The sequence below is a fragment of the Saccostrea cucullata genome, unplaced genomic scaffold, assembly GCF_032062105.1.
Source record: "Saccostrea cucullata isolate Sc308-1 unplaced genomic scaffold, CSIRO_AGI_Scuc_v1 ctg102, whole genome shotgun sequence".
Lineage (NCBI taxonomy): Eukaryota > Metazoa > Mollusca > Bivalvia > Ostreida > Ostreidae > Saccostrea > Saccostrea cuccullata.
In genome coordinates, this window is record NW_026938483.1 from 845,658 (window position 1) to 865,781 (window position 20,124).

A 20,124-nucleotide genomic window follows, 5' to 3' on the forward strand; every position below is an offset into this window, starting at 1 on the left:
ACGCGGACCTCTGAAAACTCCACAGAACATTATTGGCTATGGATGGGATTGCCCAATCAAAGATAAATGATTACGTATGGGATTCTATTTCCACTTATGATCTTTTCCCCGTAGAAATTCTATCACTAAGTAAAAATCTCTATAAAATATATGGTAATCATATACATTCCAATTATGAGTTTTGAAAGGCATTACACCATGCTTTTACTTCCTTTCCATCAATATCAAGTGAAAAGCGGTAAATGTAACTGAGTATTATCTAAAAACCAAGCGCTATAATAAACGTGATATGACTAACTTTTCTGTCGTCAACTTGCCTTACTTATGCAGCAATATACCTTCATCATCTGCATACGGAGTTTACTAGTATATATCTCAGTTGATTCGATATGCAAGAGCATGCTCTACATATGACCAATATCTTAAACAAGGTTAATTATTGACAAAAAAGAATATCAGCAGTCTCGTTTAAATTCATCATTTCGTAAGTTCTATGGTCGATACAATGACTTTGTCAGAAATTACAATTTAACATTGAGTAAAATGCTGACTTATGTTTTTCATACTAATTGCAGGGGATGCTCATTCCTCCATGGCACCTGATCCCACCTCTGATGTTTTGGACGTCCTTGTTTGCTCTGCTCCTATTTTGTATTATTTCATGGACCTTTGATCTATACTATAGTTCGTTATCTCTATATCTTTCATACTTAGGAGAAGCTATCGCCGGTCACTGTAACTTCCTAATTTTTCGCCAGTAATTTATATCGCTAAATAGACCTTTAACGCCAAAGCGCGAGAATAATGAGAATGTACATGGAGTTTAGCACCATAAATGTAAAAGCGGGTTGCTCAATCTCGCGAATAATGCTGCTCGCGAAATAACGCGAAAATTAATTCATCGCGTATAATTATGAATAAACAGTATCAGTCATGCAGTAAAGAACTTTCATTTTTTTTCTGCAACAGCTGCAAGATTCATTCTTTCCCTGACAGCCAAATGAAATAAAAAATATATCGGGAGGGCCATTTAACAGCAAACAAAAAACAGCCTAAGATAATATTTTTATGTTAATTGTAGTTAATTTTGAGTATGAGTATGATAGAAATCATGTGACAGGTTGCGTTGGTTTTCTAATACCTGAAATGGGCACACCTTGATATGCCATAAAAAAATATAGCATGGTATTTCATCAGCACTTTTAATACCAATTAAACATGTTATCTCTATCCAATAACAGCTCCCTGGATCGGCATAGCTGGAGCTGTTGTCTGTATGGGAATTATTGTTGTTTCTTTAGATGTTGTCATCGTCCCTGTTGTCAAAGCTGTATGAAAATATTAATAAATCTTTGAGGAAATGATACCTTTAACAAAACTTGCGAAAGCACATGACTCCAAAAGCATTCCATTACCATTTGTCCGTAAAATTTCTGCAGTAAAATGACAATTAATCTACTAACAACATAAATATTTGTCCGGCGCTGAAGTCGCTTGTGGACTCGTTTTTGGACCCATGTCTAATATGAAAGAGATTTTGTAAAAAGTTTTGATAAAGATACGATAAATTAAAATTGAAGAAACTTCATCTTTTCTTATATCTGGTAAAATGGAAGAGTTCTTAAATTGTCTATATTTTGACATCATTTAAAAAAAAAAAGATTTTTTTTTTTCATATACATAAAATCATTATTTCAACTTATTATCATTGAAAAAGAATATATGGCTGTGTATGACTACGTGTTTGTATAATATATCTCTTTTATAATCCGGTGGAAAATTCATGCGAACATGCAGCTGAAATGTGAAAAAGTACGCAATTAAAATAATGAATGTCCCTGTCTGGTACCCCTGTTACATCGATTGTTGACATCAGAGTTATCTCTCCTATTTTTATTTATAGAAAATACAAATAATCTTGACTATCGTTCTTACACATTCTTGCTAGATTTGTAAAAAAAAAAAAGTGGAAGATGTATGTTTAGTTTCAACATTTGTACAAACAATTTAACAACAGTTTAAGTAGTATGCACCGATGAATCAATGTTAACATGTGATCGACGCGATCGCGATGTATATTTGAGATCTCAAAGAAGTAGGAAGACAATTTTCTTTTGCAATATTTTTTACAATATACCCTGTCTAAGATGTATTCTAAAAATGGTATAAATATGTAAATAAAATTTATCTAGAGTATAAAGGTTCAAAGTCCTATCAGAAAACATCTTGTCTACAGCTTCTATACATTTAATTACGCATGTAGAAAATTAAACTATTGGTATTATAGAGACGTATTTAATAATGTTTGTTAAGAAACCAGTTCTAAATGTTTTTATTTATATCCATTAAAATCAGTGGATTAGGAGATTCAGATATTGATTAAATTAATTTATAAATGAAAATAAATTCCACATGTTGGAAACAGCGATAAAAACTCTGGATGCGTCAAACGTCAAAACACGTGGTTAAAAAAAAAATCTGCGTCGAAGTTCACCGTCAGTCTGCAACGTCACATCTTTATGACGTTAATTCTCTGTTTTAGCAAAAATGCCATAAGGACCCTTTTGTCATGGGCGCAATCATATGTTTTGTTCCCCTCCCCCCAATTCCGTAATCATATACCTAACAGTTGCATCTATGCAACTGTTTCAGGGCATAATATAAACAGCTTGTGTCGAATTCATCAATTGTGAAATCTACAAAATAATGAATATGGTGTTCGGGATCATTTATAGAAAACAAGCTGTAGATTAATTTCAATAAAAAAGAAAGCTAATATTGATTCTTAACAGCATTCAGAATTGCACCATTAAAATATCTTCCAATAACGCACATGAGCTTAAATACTAGTACATGAATATGATTTACATACATGTATGGTTATACACATGAGAGCAATGATAACTCTTCAAGAAGATATACAATCTAGTATTTAGAATATCCAGGTACAAACAAAATTAGAAAGCAAGGAACTTGAGTAGCATTGTTCACTAACAATACAGTGGAGTCATTATATTTCTATATTTGGGATGGGGGTGTTCGTGGGTTAGCATAATTTTGATGGCTCGTAGGACGACATTTTGTGGGTGAAAGATATTCAAGAGATTCAATAAATAATTGTGTGGAATAATTGTTCAAGGGGATTAAAATTCCTGAGAAATGACGACCTACAAAATCAACATTGGTCCCCCACGAACAACAATGATAATCTTCAGCCTTCCTGTATTGCGCCAAACCTTCAAAAATCTATTTGTATCCTCTCCGCTCATTCGGTAGAACGCTTGGTACTTGATCAGAAGGTCGTGAGTTCAAATTTCGGTCACGACTGCCCTAACTCGATAAAAAAGGTAGCAACAGTACTGTTTCAATGCCATGCACTCGTCAATTTGAAGTAATAGTTGCGGGTCCTTTAGACGAAACTTAAGAACCAATACCCGGTTTCACAGCAGGCGGTGGCATAATAAGAAACCCTTACTGCTAAATGTTCCTGGGTGTCGTGTAAATGACATTTGAAGGCATTTAGTGACGTCTCTATATGACAAAAAAATTCTCGAATGGGACGTAAAACATACGATCAGTTAATTTTATCTGTAATGATATTCCATTTATAAGCGTTTTTATCCCAGATACATTTCCCTTTTGGTTCCTCTAGAGTGCCTGTCGAGTGCAGTTCTGCAATAAACTTGCTCTGCACATAATCTGTTTTCTTGACGTACCTTACCTCACTACATAAATTTAGTATCCACTATTCGTTGATGTAAAATGATATATTTGCATTGTTTGTTGGACAGTTGGAAGCATTATGACCTCTATAGTTGTTAAAATTGCTAAAACGTAATTATTTTGACAGTCTTACAATGTGGCATTTACTTCTTGTCTGCTAGCCAGTCCCCTTTCGCCATTAATAAAGGAAAAACTAACAGGATGAGAGTTTTTATATTACACAAGTTTTGGCTCCAAAACATAAAACGAATTCACATACATAAAACGATCTCCTAAAACAAAAGAGTTCCTAAAATCAAACAAGTCGTACATAAAACACTGGCGTTTCTCCCAAATCTTGCCAAAAAGTCATATAACATTAGTTATAGATGGCGTTCATTTGCTTCTGATACAGGTACTAGTATTCGTAAGTCCAATTGACTTTTAGTTTAATAGCAGATAGATTCATGATTTTGCACGAATTGTCTTACTCAGACAGCTATAGTTTTGCAGCTTGGTTTTGTTTTTTTAACTGTAACTATATCTCCAATAAAATTAACTCGGTTTTGAAGTCTCAGGGTTGTATTCAATAAAAAAGGTGTTTTATACATCACTTACCAAAAGCTAAATTGTTACAAAAATCAGCATCGCAACAATTCGCAGCAATCTGTATCAAGTTGTGACTGCGACGATGAGACAAGATCGACCTTAGGATTGGGAGCGGCGTCCGTTTGATGATAGTTTGGGCTTCAGGTGTATTGGTGGGCATTCTGTTATGTTCATGAACAGCTATGCACAACTTAAACAAAATAATTAAGTAAACTTTGTGTATTCCTTTTTAAGATTTTCTTTTAGCACTTTTCATGGAATTGTGAATTAATTCATTCGCATTTCACTCTGTCGATATCCGTATGAATTATTCAAATGTATGTGACATTTACCTAGCAAATATTTAAAAATATTTTTTCAATTATAATTGGTAAAAGTCTATTCATGAATTTACCTGTCTTCTCTCACATCTTTGTTGATACACTCGACTTAAAGATCCGTCTTGGTTAATGCGCATTTCTTTGGTGATTAAACAGTTCTAAAAAATATATGAGGATTTAACATTTAATGGACTCATTTTCCTCAAATAATTCAGTTACATTTGAATAATTAAACTTAAGATCTCACGTTAAGGTCTCGGAATTTACAATTAATTTTTTCTTTGATATGAAAAAAATATAAGATCTGTCTTAATATAGATAATGGTGACATTTTGTCATAGGTAAATGCTTAAAAGAACAAAATAGGACAAGTTACACCGTATGTTCCCTAAGTTTCTTTGGAAATAATTTTCTGGTAAATGATATGCCCCCTTGTCTTTTTAAAGTGGGAAACTATTACTTTTTATAAAAAACATTAGATTTCGTATTTGTTTATAAAATAAATTTTAGAGGAAATTCATTCTGCATAATCATGAAAATGAGAATGATATTCAGTATTTTCAACATTCTTACGTTCTAAAATATATAAGCATCTAAAAGTACCACAAAGATATTTCGTTATTTAAAAAAATGACATAATTACTTTTTTGCTTAAAATATTTGTGATACTTATTGTCGCCATTGTTTAACCATTAAGAAATTAGAAAACCGTTAAAAATTGTGTCAGTTTTATTCATATCAATTAGTAACGATCAGTCTGATTTTTCCCGTATTAACAACGTTTCTGGTATTAAGCGCCTTAAGTTACTCTTGTGAAGGATTTTCAGAACAAATTTGGATTTCACATGAATTCTTCTCAGTTGTATTTATTCAAGCATTCAGACTTAAATATTTGTAGTCAAAGTACTCTGCATGTTCATTAAACACGAGAAAGAGGAGCGTTACAATAGAACTCACCTCGTTAGGTTGGCAATACATGACGTCATGACAGGTGTTAGGATCCTCTATGTTTGAACAAGCATAACATCGTAATGCACCAGAGCCTGTTGTCCGTAAAGAACTTGAAGTATGATGATGATCAGACTCCAAATAGCAATTATGACACACACCAGGAAAATAGGAATGAATAGGATAAAGACTAGTTAATTTCCAAAGGCGTGTTTCATATATTTCATTTGAAGGCAGTTTTTTTCACGAAAGACTATTTAACAAAATTGGAAAAGCAATCTTATATAGAAAGAATGGAAGAATTGATACAGTTGCTTTTTGTACAGATATTAACAACTATTTTTAAAAAAAAATCATAGATCTTTCTGAAAATAAACCAAAGCAACTATTTTTTCTGTTTTAATAGATTAAGTATTATTATGTATAATCTAAAGTTATAATCATTACTTGAATGAATATCACGCATTCTCTAAAATATATAAAAATATGATTTCACAGAGATTTCTATCTCTAGATGTTTCTTCATACTACGTTGACGGTTATGTTAATATATGAATCATTGATTATTTTGCACTCACGAACACATCAGAAAATACATTTCTAATGAACATCTGAGATATGTGATGGTATTGAGATTGTTAACACTTATGAATTTGGTATTTGACTTTAATTGCCATGTGATGAAGAAAGATAATGAAAATTGTGATTGTGGTATAATTGATCCTGAAATTAGGAAATTACCAAGAAAAAAAAATGTCATCTTCATACTTGAATAAAATTTGTAAAGGTACAAAAATTAGCTGATCTAAGACATAGTTAAGATTAAGGCATTTTTTTCAGAAGCTGAAGAGGGAATATGACAACCGAGTTAAGAGAGATTCTATTTTTCTTGAGGCAGTAATGAGAGTAAGTTCTAAACTCGAGGAAACTATTAAAGAACTTTCCGTTCCCTGAGAAGGAAAAGTGACATCAAGTCTGAAATTGACTAATTAAATGAAGATAGCGAAATAGCAAAATAGGAGCAGAACAAACACGGAGCATGATGCAATTGGAAAAACACTGAAAATGAAAAATCAAATAACCCAAGAAAAGACCATATGATGGAACTGCAAACGAGGATACAGGAACAACTTTTGCATTTCCAAGAAGCCAAAATTAAGAATTTGCGCAGAAAAAAGATTTTCAAAGAGAAAGTAAAACCAGGAGATAGACCACGAAGTTTCAAAATACATATATTCAACTGGGACAAATTAAAGTTGTAATAATTCGGGACTTATGCACAAAAAACCTCGAGGTACAGCAGTCGATAAATCGCTCACTTCGTATTCGTTAAGTATTTGGAATGTCGGCAGCGACTGCCCTAAGTGGAAAGAAAAATAGGTAAAAACTTTTCCTTCGCCTTCGACATGCGCTCTGCACTTTGATGTGAAAGTTGGGGTCCTTGGGATGAGATCTTAAAATCCGAGAAAGGTGACACGGCAGGCGTTAGTACGCGATAAAGTCCCCTCACTTATCAATGACCCTGTGTGTCGAGTTAAGTCAAAATTTGAAGCCCTTCATCTGTATATGATGTCTCAAATGAGTGAAAAATTGTCGAATGGGACGTAAAACAATTCACAGTCAATTAGTCAATCTATCAATGCTCAATTAATTAGTCAATCTATCAATTCACAATCAATTAGTCAATCTATCAATGCTCAAAAACTCAAGGTTGCCCAAATTGCCTGAGAAGGATTTTTCTTTTGTGTACATGTATTTATATGCTTGGTAGTAAACGCCAAACATCTTGAGACTCAAGTAGGACATGTTTAAAGAGCAGTGTTTACAAAGACTAGGGATATTTATTGCGCGTTGATGAAAGGCAAAACAAATTATTTCCGGTAATAGTGTTCAGTTCAAAATTCAAAGCCTGCTGTTGAAAAGGAGTCAGAAAACACGTATGTCTGATGAAGATGTCTAAAGTTATATTGCAAATAAAGAGATTCAGTGGCAATTCATAGTGGAAATGAAATCATGGATGAAAGGATTTTATGAACGTCTGGTTAGTGTTGTGACCATTTGTCAAATGATACTTTAATAAACTATAAAAAAAATTTGTTTAACAAATAAGCAGATGAGAACTATGCATGCTTACTAGACTGTATTTGAGATTGCCTTAGTTCAAACATCATCCTAACTATAGAACAGGACTTCAAAATTATGAAAATTTTTATCCTGTATATGGATCCAGACTACATACCAATGCAAACTTGTTGTGCTTGTAAGACACTTCCACGTAAACAGACAAGTGGGACATATATTTATATATTGGATATATCAATAAAGATAATCTACTGGTTAATTGTCACTTCATGATTGACTTTCTGGAAGACATAAAGAGAAGATATCATTTAGGCCTAAGAGAAAGAACTTCCTTTAAAATAAAGGGAAAACGAATTAAAAAAAATGACCTATGTTTAAAAAAAAATCTCACTAGTAAGAGAAAGTTGGAAGAACCTGCGACTGCAAATCCATGAGTCAAGATGATAAACGATCGGGAAAGATAATGTTACCTAAAACCGCACATTAAACCGACCTTCAATTTTACTTTATCTTATAAATTGGATCAATGAATCAAATCACTGTGACAGTGATAAGTAATAACGAGCAGCCAGTGAGATCCCGCCCTAACCCATAGTTAAAAGACAGGCTGATGAAAGAGCAGAAAAACTAATTTAACTGATTCTTTATTTTCGATTCTCTCCTTGTTTTCTTTTGATCATTATACGATTTCTTTCCTTTTTTTGATGAACCAAAAAGTTGCTCAAAAAATGAAATACCGTAAAGAAGCTGATAAATTCTAAAAATCATAGTTACAGTCGCAAAGGTTGAGATTACATCTATCTGTGGTGCAACACTGTGTGCAATGAGCCGCACCCATGATCTCTCTCGTTCCAATTGAGTGATTTCTTTCAGCAAGAATTGCTTCATGTAAGCATTGCGCATAATGACAAATCTAAGAATAAAATCTTTTGAGATAATATTTTCCATCAAAATTGTAAAGGATATTTGAAAGATAAAAGAAAAACTGATTAGAACATATCAATATTTTTAACTTTTCTACGGCAAAAAAAAAAATTGATTGAATAAATTGACATATCTAATGATTGTGATTGACTAAGTATTTACCGAAGAGCTTCGGCATCCTGCATTATATTTAATGACTTCCTTTTCTCTGCCTTCAGCATCTCTAACAAACACAGAGTATTTGTCAAGGTAACAATACTGAAAAGATTTTTAAACAATTGCGGTAATTATTTTCACTGTGAACGTGTTTTATACGTCTGAGTTGATTATTAAAACAATTTGGAATGTATTTTATATTTATTTAAAACCACCCTTGTTTTGGAAGGATAAAATGTTAAGATCGTCTTCCTTTTGTCCTACTCAATTTAAATAACTTTTTTATTGGTCATTTGCAAAATTATTTTGGCAAAAACAATTTGATTGTACATTCATTTTCTCTGAAGTTGACATCGAAAAGACGCTTGAATTTCTGATTGACAATATCTATGTGGTTTTTGGAGACGTCTTCCAACAATCGATTGAAATTTCCATGGGTACCAATTGCACCCCGTTATTAGTGGACCTATTTTTTTGTAATCATATGAAGAAGGATTTGTGCAAAATCTTACGAGTGAAAAGAAGACGACGTTTAGATACCGGGATATCAAGGACGTATTGTCAATTATCAATGGTAATTTCCATTCTTAAGTCGGTACGATATATCCTGGTGAGCTTAAGATCAAAGAAACCACGGAGTCTGACACATCTGTTTCATATTAGGAAATTTTACGTGAAAAGAAAAACGTTAATGGTAATATAACAACCAAGCTTATAATAAACGTGATGACTTTTACTTTTCTATTGTGAACTTCCCATACTTATGCAGCAATATACCTTCATCACCTGCAGACTTTACATATCTCAGTTGATTCGATACGCAAGAGCATGGTCTACGTATGAACAATTTCTAAACCGAGGTAAATCACTGACAAACAAGTTGATGAAAACAGAATATCAACAGTCCTTATATTTTGTAAGTTCTACGGTTGATACAATGACATAATTAGCAAATTCAATTTATCATTGAAACAAATGCTGACTCTTTTCATACTTATTGTTAGTTCATTATTTATATACTGAATTGACGATAGATTTTTGCGTTATTTCCCGATCATGACAAGGAACACACGGGGGTTGTGATCGGTCGGCAGGGGATTCTGACACCTCCATTTCACTTTACCCAACCTCCGATGTTCTGGAGGTCCGAATTTGCTATGTTCCTATTTTGTATTGTTTTAAATGTATGGACGTTTGATATTGAATACTGTTCGTTATCTCCACAATCGATAGACAAGAACATGCTCTACGTATAATCAATTTCTAAAGCGAGACAAATTATTGACAAACTAGTTGACGAAACAACAATATCAGCAGTCTCGTGTAAAGTAATCATTTCGTAAGTTCTATGGTCGATACAATGACCGTAACGCGAAGATAAGAGCGTCTGCTCTAGAGTTGCGAGGTAACGAGTTGATCCTTACATCGCGAGTTCGAAATCTCTCTCTGACGTGGAGACCGGTCCTTCAAATGAGACCGTATAAACGAAGTTCTCGTGTGGCAGAAGGTACTGACAAGAAAAAGATCCCTCCCTGCTCAATGATCCCGAGTGCCAGGTATAGGACAAAATTTGCAGCTCTCCACCGGCAAGTGGTGGCGTCTCAATATGAGTGAATAATTCTCGAGAGAGACGTTAAACAATATACAATAAATTAATCTTGAGTAAATCTTTGTGCCTTTTCTTTGAAGTTAATGATCTATTGAATGGGTGTGAAGGTTTCGATGAAATTGATAAAGGAGCACACGGCGGGTGTGACCGGTCGGAAGGGGATGCTCACTCCTCCATGGCACCTGATCCCACCTCCAATGTTTTGAAAGTCCGTATTTGCTCTGCTACTATTTTGTGTTGTTTTATGGACTGTGATATTGAACACTATTCATTACCTCCATATCCTTCGTTTATAGACAAACATCTTTTTTTTTTCTCAAGAATTTTTTTTTTCTCTGTCGTTGTCAATTCAGTTGGTTAATAACAGACTTGCATGAAAAACGTCAGTCAGCATTTGACTCAATGATAAATTGTATTTGCTGTAAAGGTCACTGTATTGTCCGTAGAACTTACGAAATGATGAATTTAAAGGAGACAGCTGATAATCCCATTTCATCAACTTGTTTGTCGATAACTTACTCCTTTTTAGAAATTGTTCATACGTAGAGCATGCTCTTGCGAATCGAATCAACTGAGGTATATCAACTTCATATGCAGGAAATGAAAGAAAATAGCAATTGTTAAGAGCAATTAAGTCCAAATAACTATTCAGAAAATAAAACCTGTCCTGGAGCACAAAGCCTCTCTTCTACACATGCATCCACTGTGTTCACACTGTCACAGAAAATGCATCTTAAAGCGTTCTCCACAGACTGAGTTGAAGCATCCGTTGTAGGTGCCATGTCTATCAAACAAGAAAATGAGAAAACGTCATCTTCTCATTCATATTTTATGTAGCGCCAAAATGACTCTTAGAAATAGGTAAATCTGAAAATTATCACTTCAAAGTATTTTCATCTTGTGTTTTTTGCGGACAGTTTGAATTTTTTTTTATTAAAAGAAAATAAATTTTTATAATATTTCAAAATATATTAAACATTTACCCACAGACTGTAGCCGAATTAGAAACTTAAATAGAAGGCCTGAAAAGTAAAATATATTAAGCATTGAATTAAATTAGATTATCTCAAAAAAGTATTCAACAATCCAATACCGAATAGCTGGTTTCTTGAGCGTGTGTAAAATTTTGAATTTTACTTTCAAAGATATGCCAATAATTTTGGAGGAAATATTTTTGGCGGACATAGTTTTTGTGACAATGTAAAAGAAAGAAAATTCATCTTGTAGATAAGTTAACGTACATTTAATGTGTTTGAATACCGATTTACACTAACCTTTAAATATATATAAAACCAGATTAATTATATACTGCAAATTCACCGGATTAATCGAATTTATTTAAAGTAATGCTTCTTGTATTCATGATCAGTAGTGATAATGAAGAGTCAAATTTGGCGATTAAAAGGATGTATTCGCTTTGACAAAAGAATTGACCTATAGGAGAGAACAATTTCCCGGAAAAAGTGACATTGAATAATTAATCATTATTTGTTGTTTTCTACCGTATATATGTCTAAATTTTTCAAATTTGTATTTTATACCTTAAATTTATTATCTATTTCTTTATAATACACCTCCAAAGTTGGCCTTAACACCATTTTGTCCGAAAAAGTGTTGATTTTTGCATGAATTTTGGCCTAGAAGTCCTTCAGGGCAGGCCTGCCCCTAAATAAAATTGTGATATTTTCATAGGTTTGGATGTAAGGATTAATTTAAGATAGGATTTTTTTAGGGGCACCCCTGCCCTAGGGTCGAAATTCACAAAAAACCTACAAAAAATAAGGAAACCTGATTTTGATAATCTGCTTCAAATTTATACCGGTTAATGATATAGTCAGACTAGCTCAGTTGATATATACGCTGACTATTGTAGTCTGCACACTAACATTTTAAAGTCGGGGTTCGAATTCACCTGGTACCACACTTTTAAATTTTTGCCTTTTCAAAGCCAATTATATATTTTTTATAGCCTTGTGTATTTTCCTTCAATTATATATCCTTTATGCATGCCCATTCTTGATATAAGAAACACGAAAGAGATATCAAATCGTGAAAATCCAATGTACAGTTGTCAGTCAGGCGGAACAAACCTCAGTATAAGCACACTTTCTCCGAGGACAAGAATAACTCACTCTGTGTTACTTAATACAGGTACATTTGGCAGCATTGAGCTGCAATGAATGTCAATTGTATATATTCCTTAGGATTTAATAACATTGATTTTGGCTACATACATTTCAGTAACTGTAGTCCTCGGATTTGATTTAGGCCTATATAATTTGCATACATTAATGGAATGTTTTACTACATTCACGGATAAAATTGCCTAGACATAAAGAATAGAATTTCAGAGGCAGTAAACATTACCATTATGCTTATTGAGAAGTTATGACAAATATCAATTATTACATTTTGATATAACAAACTCAGGAAATCAATGAAAGGGTTCCTCATACCTCTACTCGCTGAAAAAAGATTTAGGAAAAACAAATTGTTATATGTATTCAGCCTAATGCCATTAATCAGAACGGAAACCGACAAGGTTTTTGTAGAGAAAAAACCAAGCCCGGTCCTATAGGTCAAATCCCTATTTATAATGAAGTGATCCTTTCAGCGGCTTACTACAAAACTGGTAAAATAAGCCAAAGTTAGCACCTTGATAAAATACCCGCTAAACGGTATAAGCAATATATGATCTCCCAAGTTGTGAAAGGGTTGTAGTTTTTCCTCGTCTTCTTGATTTTTTTTTTTTTTTTTTTGGATTTAAATACAAGCAAACAGCCTTTTAAAAGAAGCATATCTTATTTAATCGATTTTCATATTCTTTTATGCACTATACCTTGATCCTGATAAATGAAAATAAATGTTAGTAAAACATGTATTCAAATCCAAAGAACTCTTCAAAATACCATTCTAATGAATTAAATATGAGTAAGAGTAATCGTGCTCAAAATTGCAATGAAAAAAATATTTTGAGCAGAACACATAAAGACTCTTAAAAATCCATAGACATTTGAAGAAGGTATGAAGAAAATGGTCTATCAATTAGTACGAAAGCCATCAGCAAACACTAGACCCAACGAGAGATTGCATTTGCAAACCAGTTCAGGGTAAGGTTTATGGTTAACTTAACCTTGAATCTGCCATAGATTTGGCCATATGTTGACTTTTAACGATATTAATTGTAAGTACCCTTGTATTATTAACTTTATTGTCAGGAGCTTAGCTCGCATAAAAAAATTGTATGACAAACATCTTCTTTATATCGAATAAGCTAGAGGACATAAGTCCCCCATGAAAGTGATAATGTTGATAATGGTGCGAGTATATGCTGCATACACAAAGAAAGTTGACGATAGAAAAGTCGAAGTCATAAAGTAAGCTTTTAGTTTGCAATAGATGTCTTCCTAGGAAAAGATATCTTCATATAAAGCAGATGTGTCGGATTCCGAGGTTTCTTTTTTTCCGATGAATCGGATCTGATCAACGTATGAAAAAATAAAAAAAATTAAAGAAAAGAAAAAGTAATCGACCTCAAAATTCGATTGAAACAAACGAAATGTTGCAGTTCAAACAAGGACATCAGTGATAGGTTCAGGTGCCATGAATGATCACCATCAGAATACTTGTGTATACAAACAGAATGGTTTTAACAAATGAAGTGTACAAATTAATCATGACGAGACATGAAAATTCACGTTTTCCTTTCTTATCTGAATCAGGTAAAAATAATATCATAAAAGTCTTTAATTTAGTTATTTACTAAGAAATTTGATATTAATGAATATTTCATTTCCTTTCTTTCTGAAATAAATTTAAGTACTAGATTTTGTGTTTGATCGGTTTTGTAACATGCGTAAAAAAGTTTATATACGAAAAAATGTCGTCGTAATGTTTACTCACAAACAAAGAAAGACTCAAAATCCATGACAAAATGTTCACCTTTCTTCAATTTTCTGTGATAAGGTAAAATATCAAATGTCAAAAACAGGTCATACTGTATTACTTACCTGTGTTCTTTGTTACTTATAAGACACAATAAAGCGTCGTCTTATCAAGTACGATATTTCTAGATGAAACATATGCAGATAACGAACAGTAGTAAAGATCAAAAGTCCAAATATCAATAAAAATTATCAGCAGAGCAATCAAGGACCTCCAAAACATCAGAGGTGGGATCAGGTGCCACAGAGGAGTGAGCATCCCCTGCCGACCAGTCACACCGGCCGCGTGCTCCTAGTCATGATCGGGAAAAGTTGTAAGTCATAAACTTGTACGTGATAGATCATAAACTAAGATAAGTCATAAACTGAGTTGTTTGTTTGCAACAGATGTCATTCTCTACATAGATATCCTTATATGAAGTAGATGTGTTTAATCAACTGAGATATATAAAGTCCATTTGCAGGTGATTAATGTAATTTTCTGCATAAGTTGGGGAAATTGACAATAGAAAAGTAAAAGTCATTCCGTTTATCATAGAGCTTGGATGTTATATATATTACCATTAACGTCTTTCTCGAGTAAAATATCTTAATATGAAACAGATGTGTCAGACACTGTGGTATGTTTTATCTGAAGCTCACCAGGATATCTCGTATCGACATAAAAATGGAAATTACCATTGATTATTGGCAATATGTCGTCGATATATCTTAATGTCGAGTTGACGGCCACAGCAAGTGTTTTCTTTTCACTAATAAGATTTTTGCACAAATTCTGCTTCATAAGAATACAAACACAGGTCTGCTAATAACGGGGCGCTGTAATAGATCTGAAAAGGGAAGAATTGAATGAAGAACTTTTTGGTTCTGTTTAACTTTCTTAAGTCGACAGAATTTAGAAGTTTTTAAAGAGATATACAATTTTCAGGCATCTATTTACGAGGGCTATTGGGAAGTTCGCACACCATGTCGATATTCTATCCCTATTCAAGAAATGATAAATAGGCACATTTTCATATGTAAAAATATCTATTTTGTTGATGTTTTCTTGGTGACGCGTCTTAATATTGTCAAATGTCAAAAAAAACTCTCCTTCATAATTTTCTCAAAATCACTTTCCTAAAACACATCAATTCTCAGTAACTAAAAGGATATTCATATCACTTTAATTTTTTGCTACCAATTGCAAATATGTTCCAACAGCATTATTTTATTTGTCAATGTTTTAATCCTTTTACTGATTAGATAAGCTTTCACACAATAAGCAACTATGAATGGTCAATTTCATTGAGGACTAAATATCTTCTGATATTGATTTTTTCAACGAAGCAAAATATAAATTCATTATTTGGATTGATTGATTGTATATTGTTAAACGCCAAGTCGGCAATATTTCAGCCATATATTTCGGCGGATCATTGTTTCAAATTGGAATATGAAAAGGATATGAAAAGATGTTACAATGTCTAATTTGAACGTCGAGGTTTTTTTTTTTCGTTTTGAACCATTTCACATAGGAATTACCTTAGACATTTTTAATGTTTTATTTGTAAATATTTTTTTTTCAGATCTAAGATTCCATTTTTGAAGTTTTAATTCAGAATTTAATTTGCCCCAAAGGTGAAAATATTTAGCAGACATATTTCTGTAAAAATAAAGTTTCAATTTCATTTATTTCAAATTATGTTTATTTGGACACATATTTGAATAATGATTGTAAAATCACTAAAATGCCATCTTATTGAAATTTTTATTTTCTTTTATATTGTATTAAATCAAATGACTTGCATCAAAAACGTACCAATTGCCGGACGTTACATTTAAACTTTGCATAATTTGAAATCATGTTAGAAGGGCAATCGCGCCTTATTTTCCCATACAAAATAAATGAAAATTCATTTATAATGAATAATAATGATAACATCGAAATGGGTGTAAGGTTGGTAAGTCTCTGACGTAGGTGTGTACACACGTGATCATATTGTATGTTCAACACATTTCCTTGATTTAAAATTAACATACTTCCTCCAAATACTAGTATATATAAACTTACCATAGAATAGTGTATATTTCTTTTCAATTTTACAAAAAATAAATTTTAAGAGAAATAGATTATTTTCAAAAAACATGTAAAAAGAGCTTTGTACCTTTAGCCGCCTGAACAATATTGGCAATTTATTTGGAAACGAGCGATTCTAAGGTGTGCACGAATCTATCACGTACGAGTTTATCAACATGTAGGTTATGAAAGCATGACAAGAAAATTTAGGTTAAAAGGACGTGATTAAAATAATTGTAATATTTAAAGTTTTATTAAGCATCGATTTAAAGAGAAAAGCAGGAAATTTTTTTTTCAATTATGAACATAAACATTTGATAAACTCTAATTATAGATTTGGACACAATTTCCTGGTATATCCGCTTGGATGTTCATAGTTTAATACATCTTGCCGAACATTTGGATTCTTTGATATGAAACTAGCTTGTATCATTTTAATTTTAGTTCTAAACACTGAGGAAACATCAAGTCAAGGATATTGTCCGTAAGTATTTTAATTTCTTCTTGCAAACAACGCCATTTTCAGATCTTTGCAACTTTTCTTATAATTTTTAAAGCATGTTACAATTCAATTCAATTCAAATGTTTTGGGATCTCATCTCTATGATATACTTCCACGATAAATCACATTTAGACTCACATTTTCTGAAGAAAGTTTGGATATATCGTAACCCTGATCTTTCCGGTCGATTGTCAAAATTTGACAATACTTTCATCAAACATTTTAAGCCCGTTTTATGCCCTGTGCTACTTATACGAAGATCAATATTTTTTTCGATAATGGTATCAGCGATTTAAGACATGTGAAGATTCATATTGTCTTATGAATGTAGCCGTTTCTTATCAAGGAATATCTTTAGCTTCATCTGAGTATTTTCCTTTTGAGAATGGTAAAGATTTTATTCATTTATGAGTATGTATAAAATTAAAAGAGCGATATACTTTAAAGGGCAACCAATGTTTTTACTCATTAAACATCAAAAGTTGAATTCAAACCTAAGTTTCCATAACATTTACTAGTACATGTTTATATCGCTTTTAAGCTTTGGGGCAGATTTTCGTCTTGACATATATTTAAGAAATTCTAAGTGATGAAAAGTTTCTTACAATGAATTTGGATTATTCGGTGCTAATTAAACTATATTCAATTAAAACCCCATGATTAAATTCCATACCGGGGACATTGAGTTAGGAACTATTTTTGTGTCGGAAGATTTTTTAGAGAAAAAGTCCAGGCTTTTTGATATCATTGACAGCTGCTTTTTCAATAAAAACGGAACTCGTAAATTTACTTAGCTTGTCATTCGTCATTTGCAAAATTATTTTTGTTAAAAACATTCTGATTGTAAACACAAGTACGCTGAAGTTGACATCAAAAAGATGCTTGACGTTCTGATTGACAAAACCGGTATCTATGTGTTTTTTTTTTTTTTTGGAGACCAGGTCTTTAACACTATTTTAGTTATACACATGTATTTAAAATAAACATCAGAGACCCCCATTTTTTATTTCATTTTCTAGATGTATTAAATAATTTTAACCATTCTGCTTTAATTTTAAAAACGTCTTATTATTTTCAAATGATTGTATTGCTTTTTGAATTCTTAACTCCAGCAAAATACCCTTTTTTGAGTACAGAAAGGTCAAATGATTGACTATGAAAAATATTTTGAAACTGTTTTTCTTTTTTTCTTTTTTTTCACAAAATTTTATGTGACTATTCCAGTAAATCTCCTATTAAATGGTCTACCAAGTCTCTTTCTTTACTCCTCACTAAGATATTAACAGTAGTGAAGGGAAAAATTTGAGACTTCTGCAACAACATAGTCGAGAAGTGGTGTAAATCAGATGTGGATACTTAAAAATTCCAAGGAACTTCTGAAGAATTTGAAATCATAAGGTTTTACCAAAATCAACAGCTTAAAAAATTATGACTTCTCAACTTTAATTATTAGTCTGACAGACCTGTTTCATTTGTTCTTGAAAAAGACGTTAAAGCTAATCTTACAACCAAACTCTATGATAAACGTGATGACTTTAACTTTTCAATCGTCAACTTCCCGTACTTATGGAGCAGCACAGTTAAGGTTACGAATGGAAAAATCGGGCGATTTTTAAAGATAAAAAACACATATTTTATAAGGATGGGCGATTCCTTTTAGGACTTCACTGAAATAAAAAAAATGTAATTTGGTTCAAATCTACATGTGAAAACATTTAGATTTTTTATTTAGACTTGTCTAGTGATGTCGAAGTCACATGATTTAAGCAATTATACTTGAAGTTTAGAGGTCATCTATAAATTCCAATATTGCAAAGTCATAACCAAGTTAAAGATCTTAGTTTAATTTCTAATTTTTTTCAACACTATATGTAGTTTGTGAAAAATGCTGCGAACCTATACAGATTCCCTTTATATATTTGCAAAAAAAAGTCGGGGGGGGGGGGGGGGGGCTAAGCCCCCCTCGCCCCGGTTCCGAAACCTATACACAGGTAATTATTTCAGTTCTGTAATAATTATCGACCTATAGTATCATAATTAATGTCTTATATGGACGTTAAAATTATAATATAACAAAAACACTTGTCTGTGTTTTCTGTATAAAACACTTTAAATGCTAGGCCCTTAAATAATCAAGAAACACAGTTGCAACTAAAAATTCTGTCGACATATAACTTACAATGCTACATACAATGCCACGTAAGTAGCATATGGCTATTGTAGTATGAAAATTTTCATTACAAATATGTTTTCAAACAGAAAACAAAACCTTGCCAAAAAAATGCTTAGAACTACTGAATATAAGTATATTATGTTTGTTTTTTTTTCTTTTCTCAAAATAATAACATCGGAGAGGTGAGGAATGTTTGAGCAAAAGGAAACGTCAGCGGATCTAATTTATTCGAAATCGCTTACATGGGTGTTAGAAATAAAGTAATATTTTTCTACTGGTTTTAGTTACGTTGGGAAGGAATAAATATCTTAAGTGTATTTGCCCGAGGGTGGGGTACTTGCCCCATGCAATTTTGACCGACAAGATATATTGCCTACCGTCTGCTTGAAATAGTGCCGTATTTCTTACATTCATTAAAATTCGAGAAATAATATAACACGAGAAGCAAGCTAAAAATTCTGAACCCGGCAAATATCACCCCCCTATAGTTAAATTCGACAGTAGTATAAACGGTCTAGCTAGGGGAGGATTCTGATTGGCTGAGAGAAATCACGTGATCAATTCTGATTGGTGGAGGGGAAAAGGGGGGTCAACTGAGTGGAGTGCTAACCCCCCTAACCCTAACCCTAACCCTAACCCTAGCCCCCCTAACCCTAACCCTAACCCTAACCCCCTAACCTAACCCTAGCCCTAACCCTAACCCTAACTAACCCTAACCCCCTACCCCTAACTAACCCTAACTAGCCCTAACCCTAACCCTAACCCTAACTAACCCTAGCCCTAACTAACCCTATCCCCTAACTAACCCTAACTAACCCTAGCCCCTAACCCTAACTAACCCTAACCCCTAACCCTAACCCTAACCCCCTAGCCCTAACTAACCCTAACCTATTCCCCTTAAATACGGAGATGTTTACACTGTGTTTTTTTACATTGGTACGTTGGTACTACGTTTTTTGTTTATGCTGACTGCACAGGTAAAAATGCGCCGTGTGCAAAACATTTCAAGAATGTGATTATGACGTCACGCTTCACAGTCTAGACAGTCCTATAACCGGTTTGAACTGGTTTTACTGAAAACAAAATCAAACAAGAC

At 32.8% G+C, this 20,124-nt stretch overlaps 2 protein-coding genes across 2 annotated transcripts; both read right to left on the bottom strand.

The window, feature by feature from the left end:
• Window positions 1-1,227: 1,227 nt before the first annotated feature.
• LOC134250397 (uncharacterized) lies at window positions 1,228-5,677 on the bottom strand. The gene is made up of 4 exons (XM_062732749.1): window positions 5,589-5,677; window positions 4,706-4,789; window positions 4,321-4,501; window positions 1,228-1,328 (listed from the first exon to the last, which is right to left on the bottom strand). Exons 1-4 carry the CDS (start codon window positions 5,607-5,609, stop codon window positions 1,228-1,230), a joined length of 387 nt encoding a protein of 128 aa, XP_062588733.1. The 5' UTR covers window positions 5,610-5,677.
• Window positions 5,678-8,418: 2,741 nt separating this feature from the next.
• Window positions 8,419-11,132, bottom strand: LOC134250398 (uncharacterized). The gene is made up of 3 exons (XM_062732750.1): window positions 11,013-11,132; window positions 8,748-8,843; window positions 8,419-8,574 (listed from the first exon to the last, which is right to left on the bottom strand). Exons 1-3 carry the CDS (start codon window positions 11,130-11,132, stop codon window positions 8,419-8,421), a joined length of 372 nt encoding a protein of 123 aa, XP_062588734.1.
• Window positions 11,133-20,124: the final 8,992 nt, after the last annotated feature.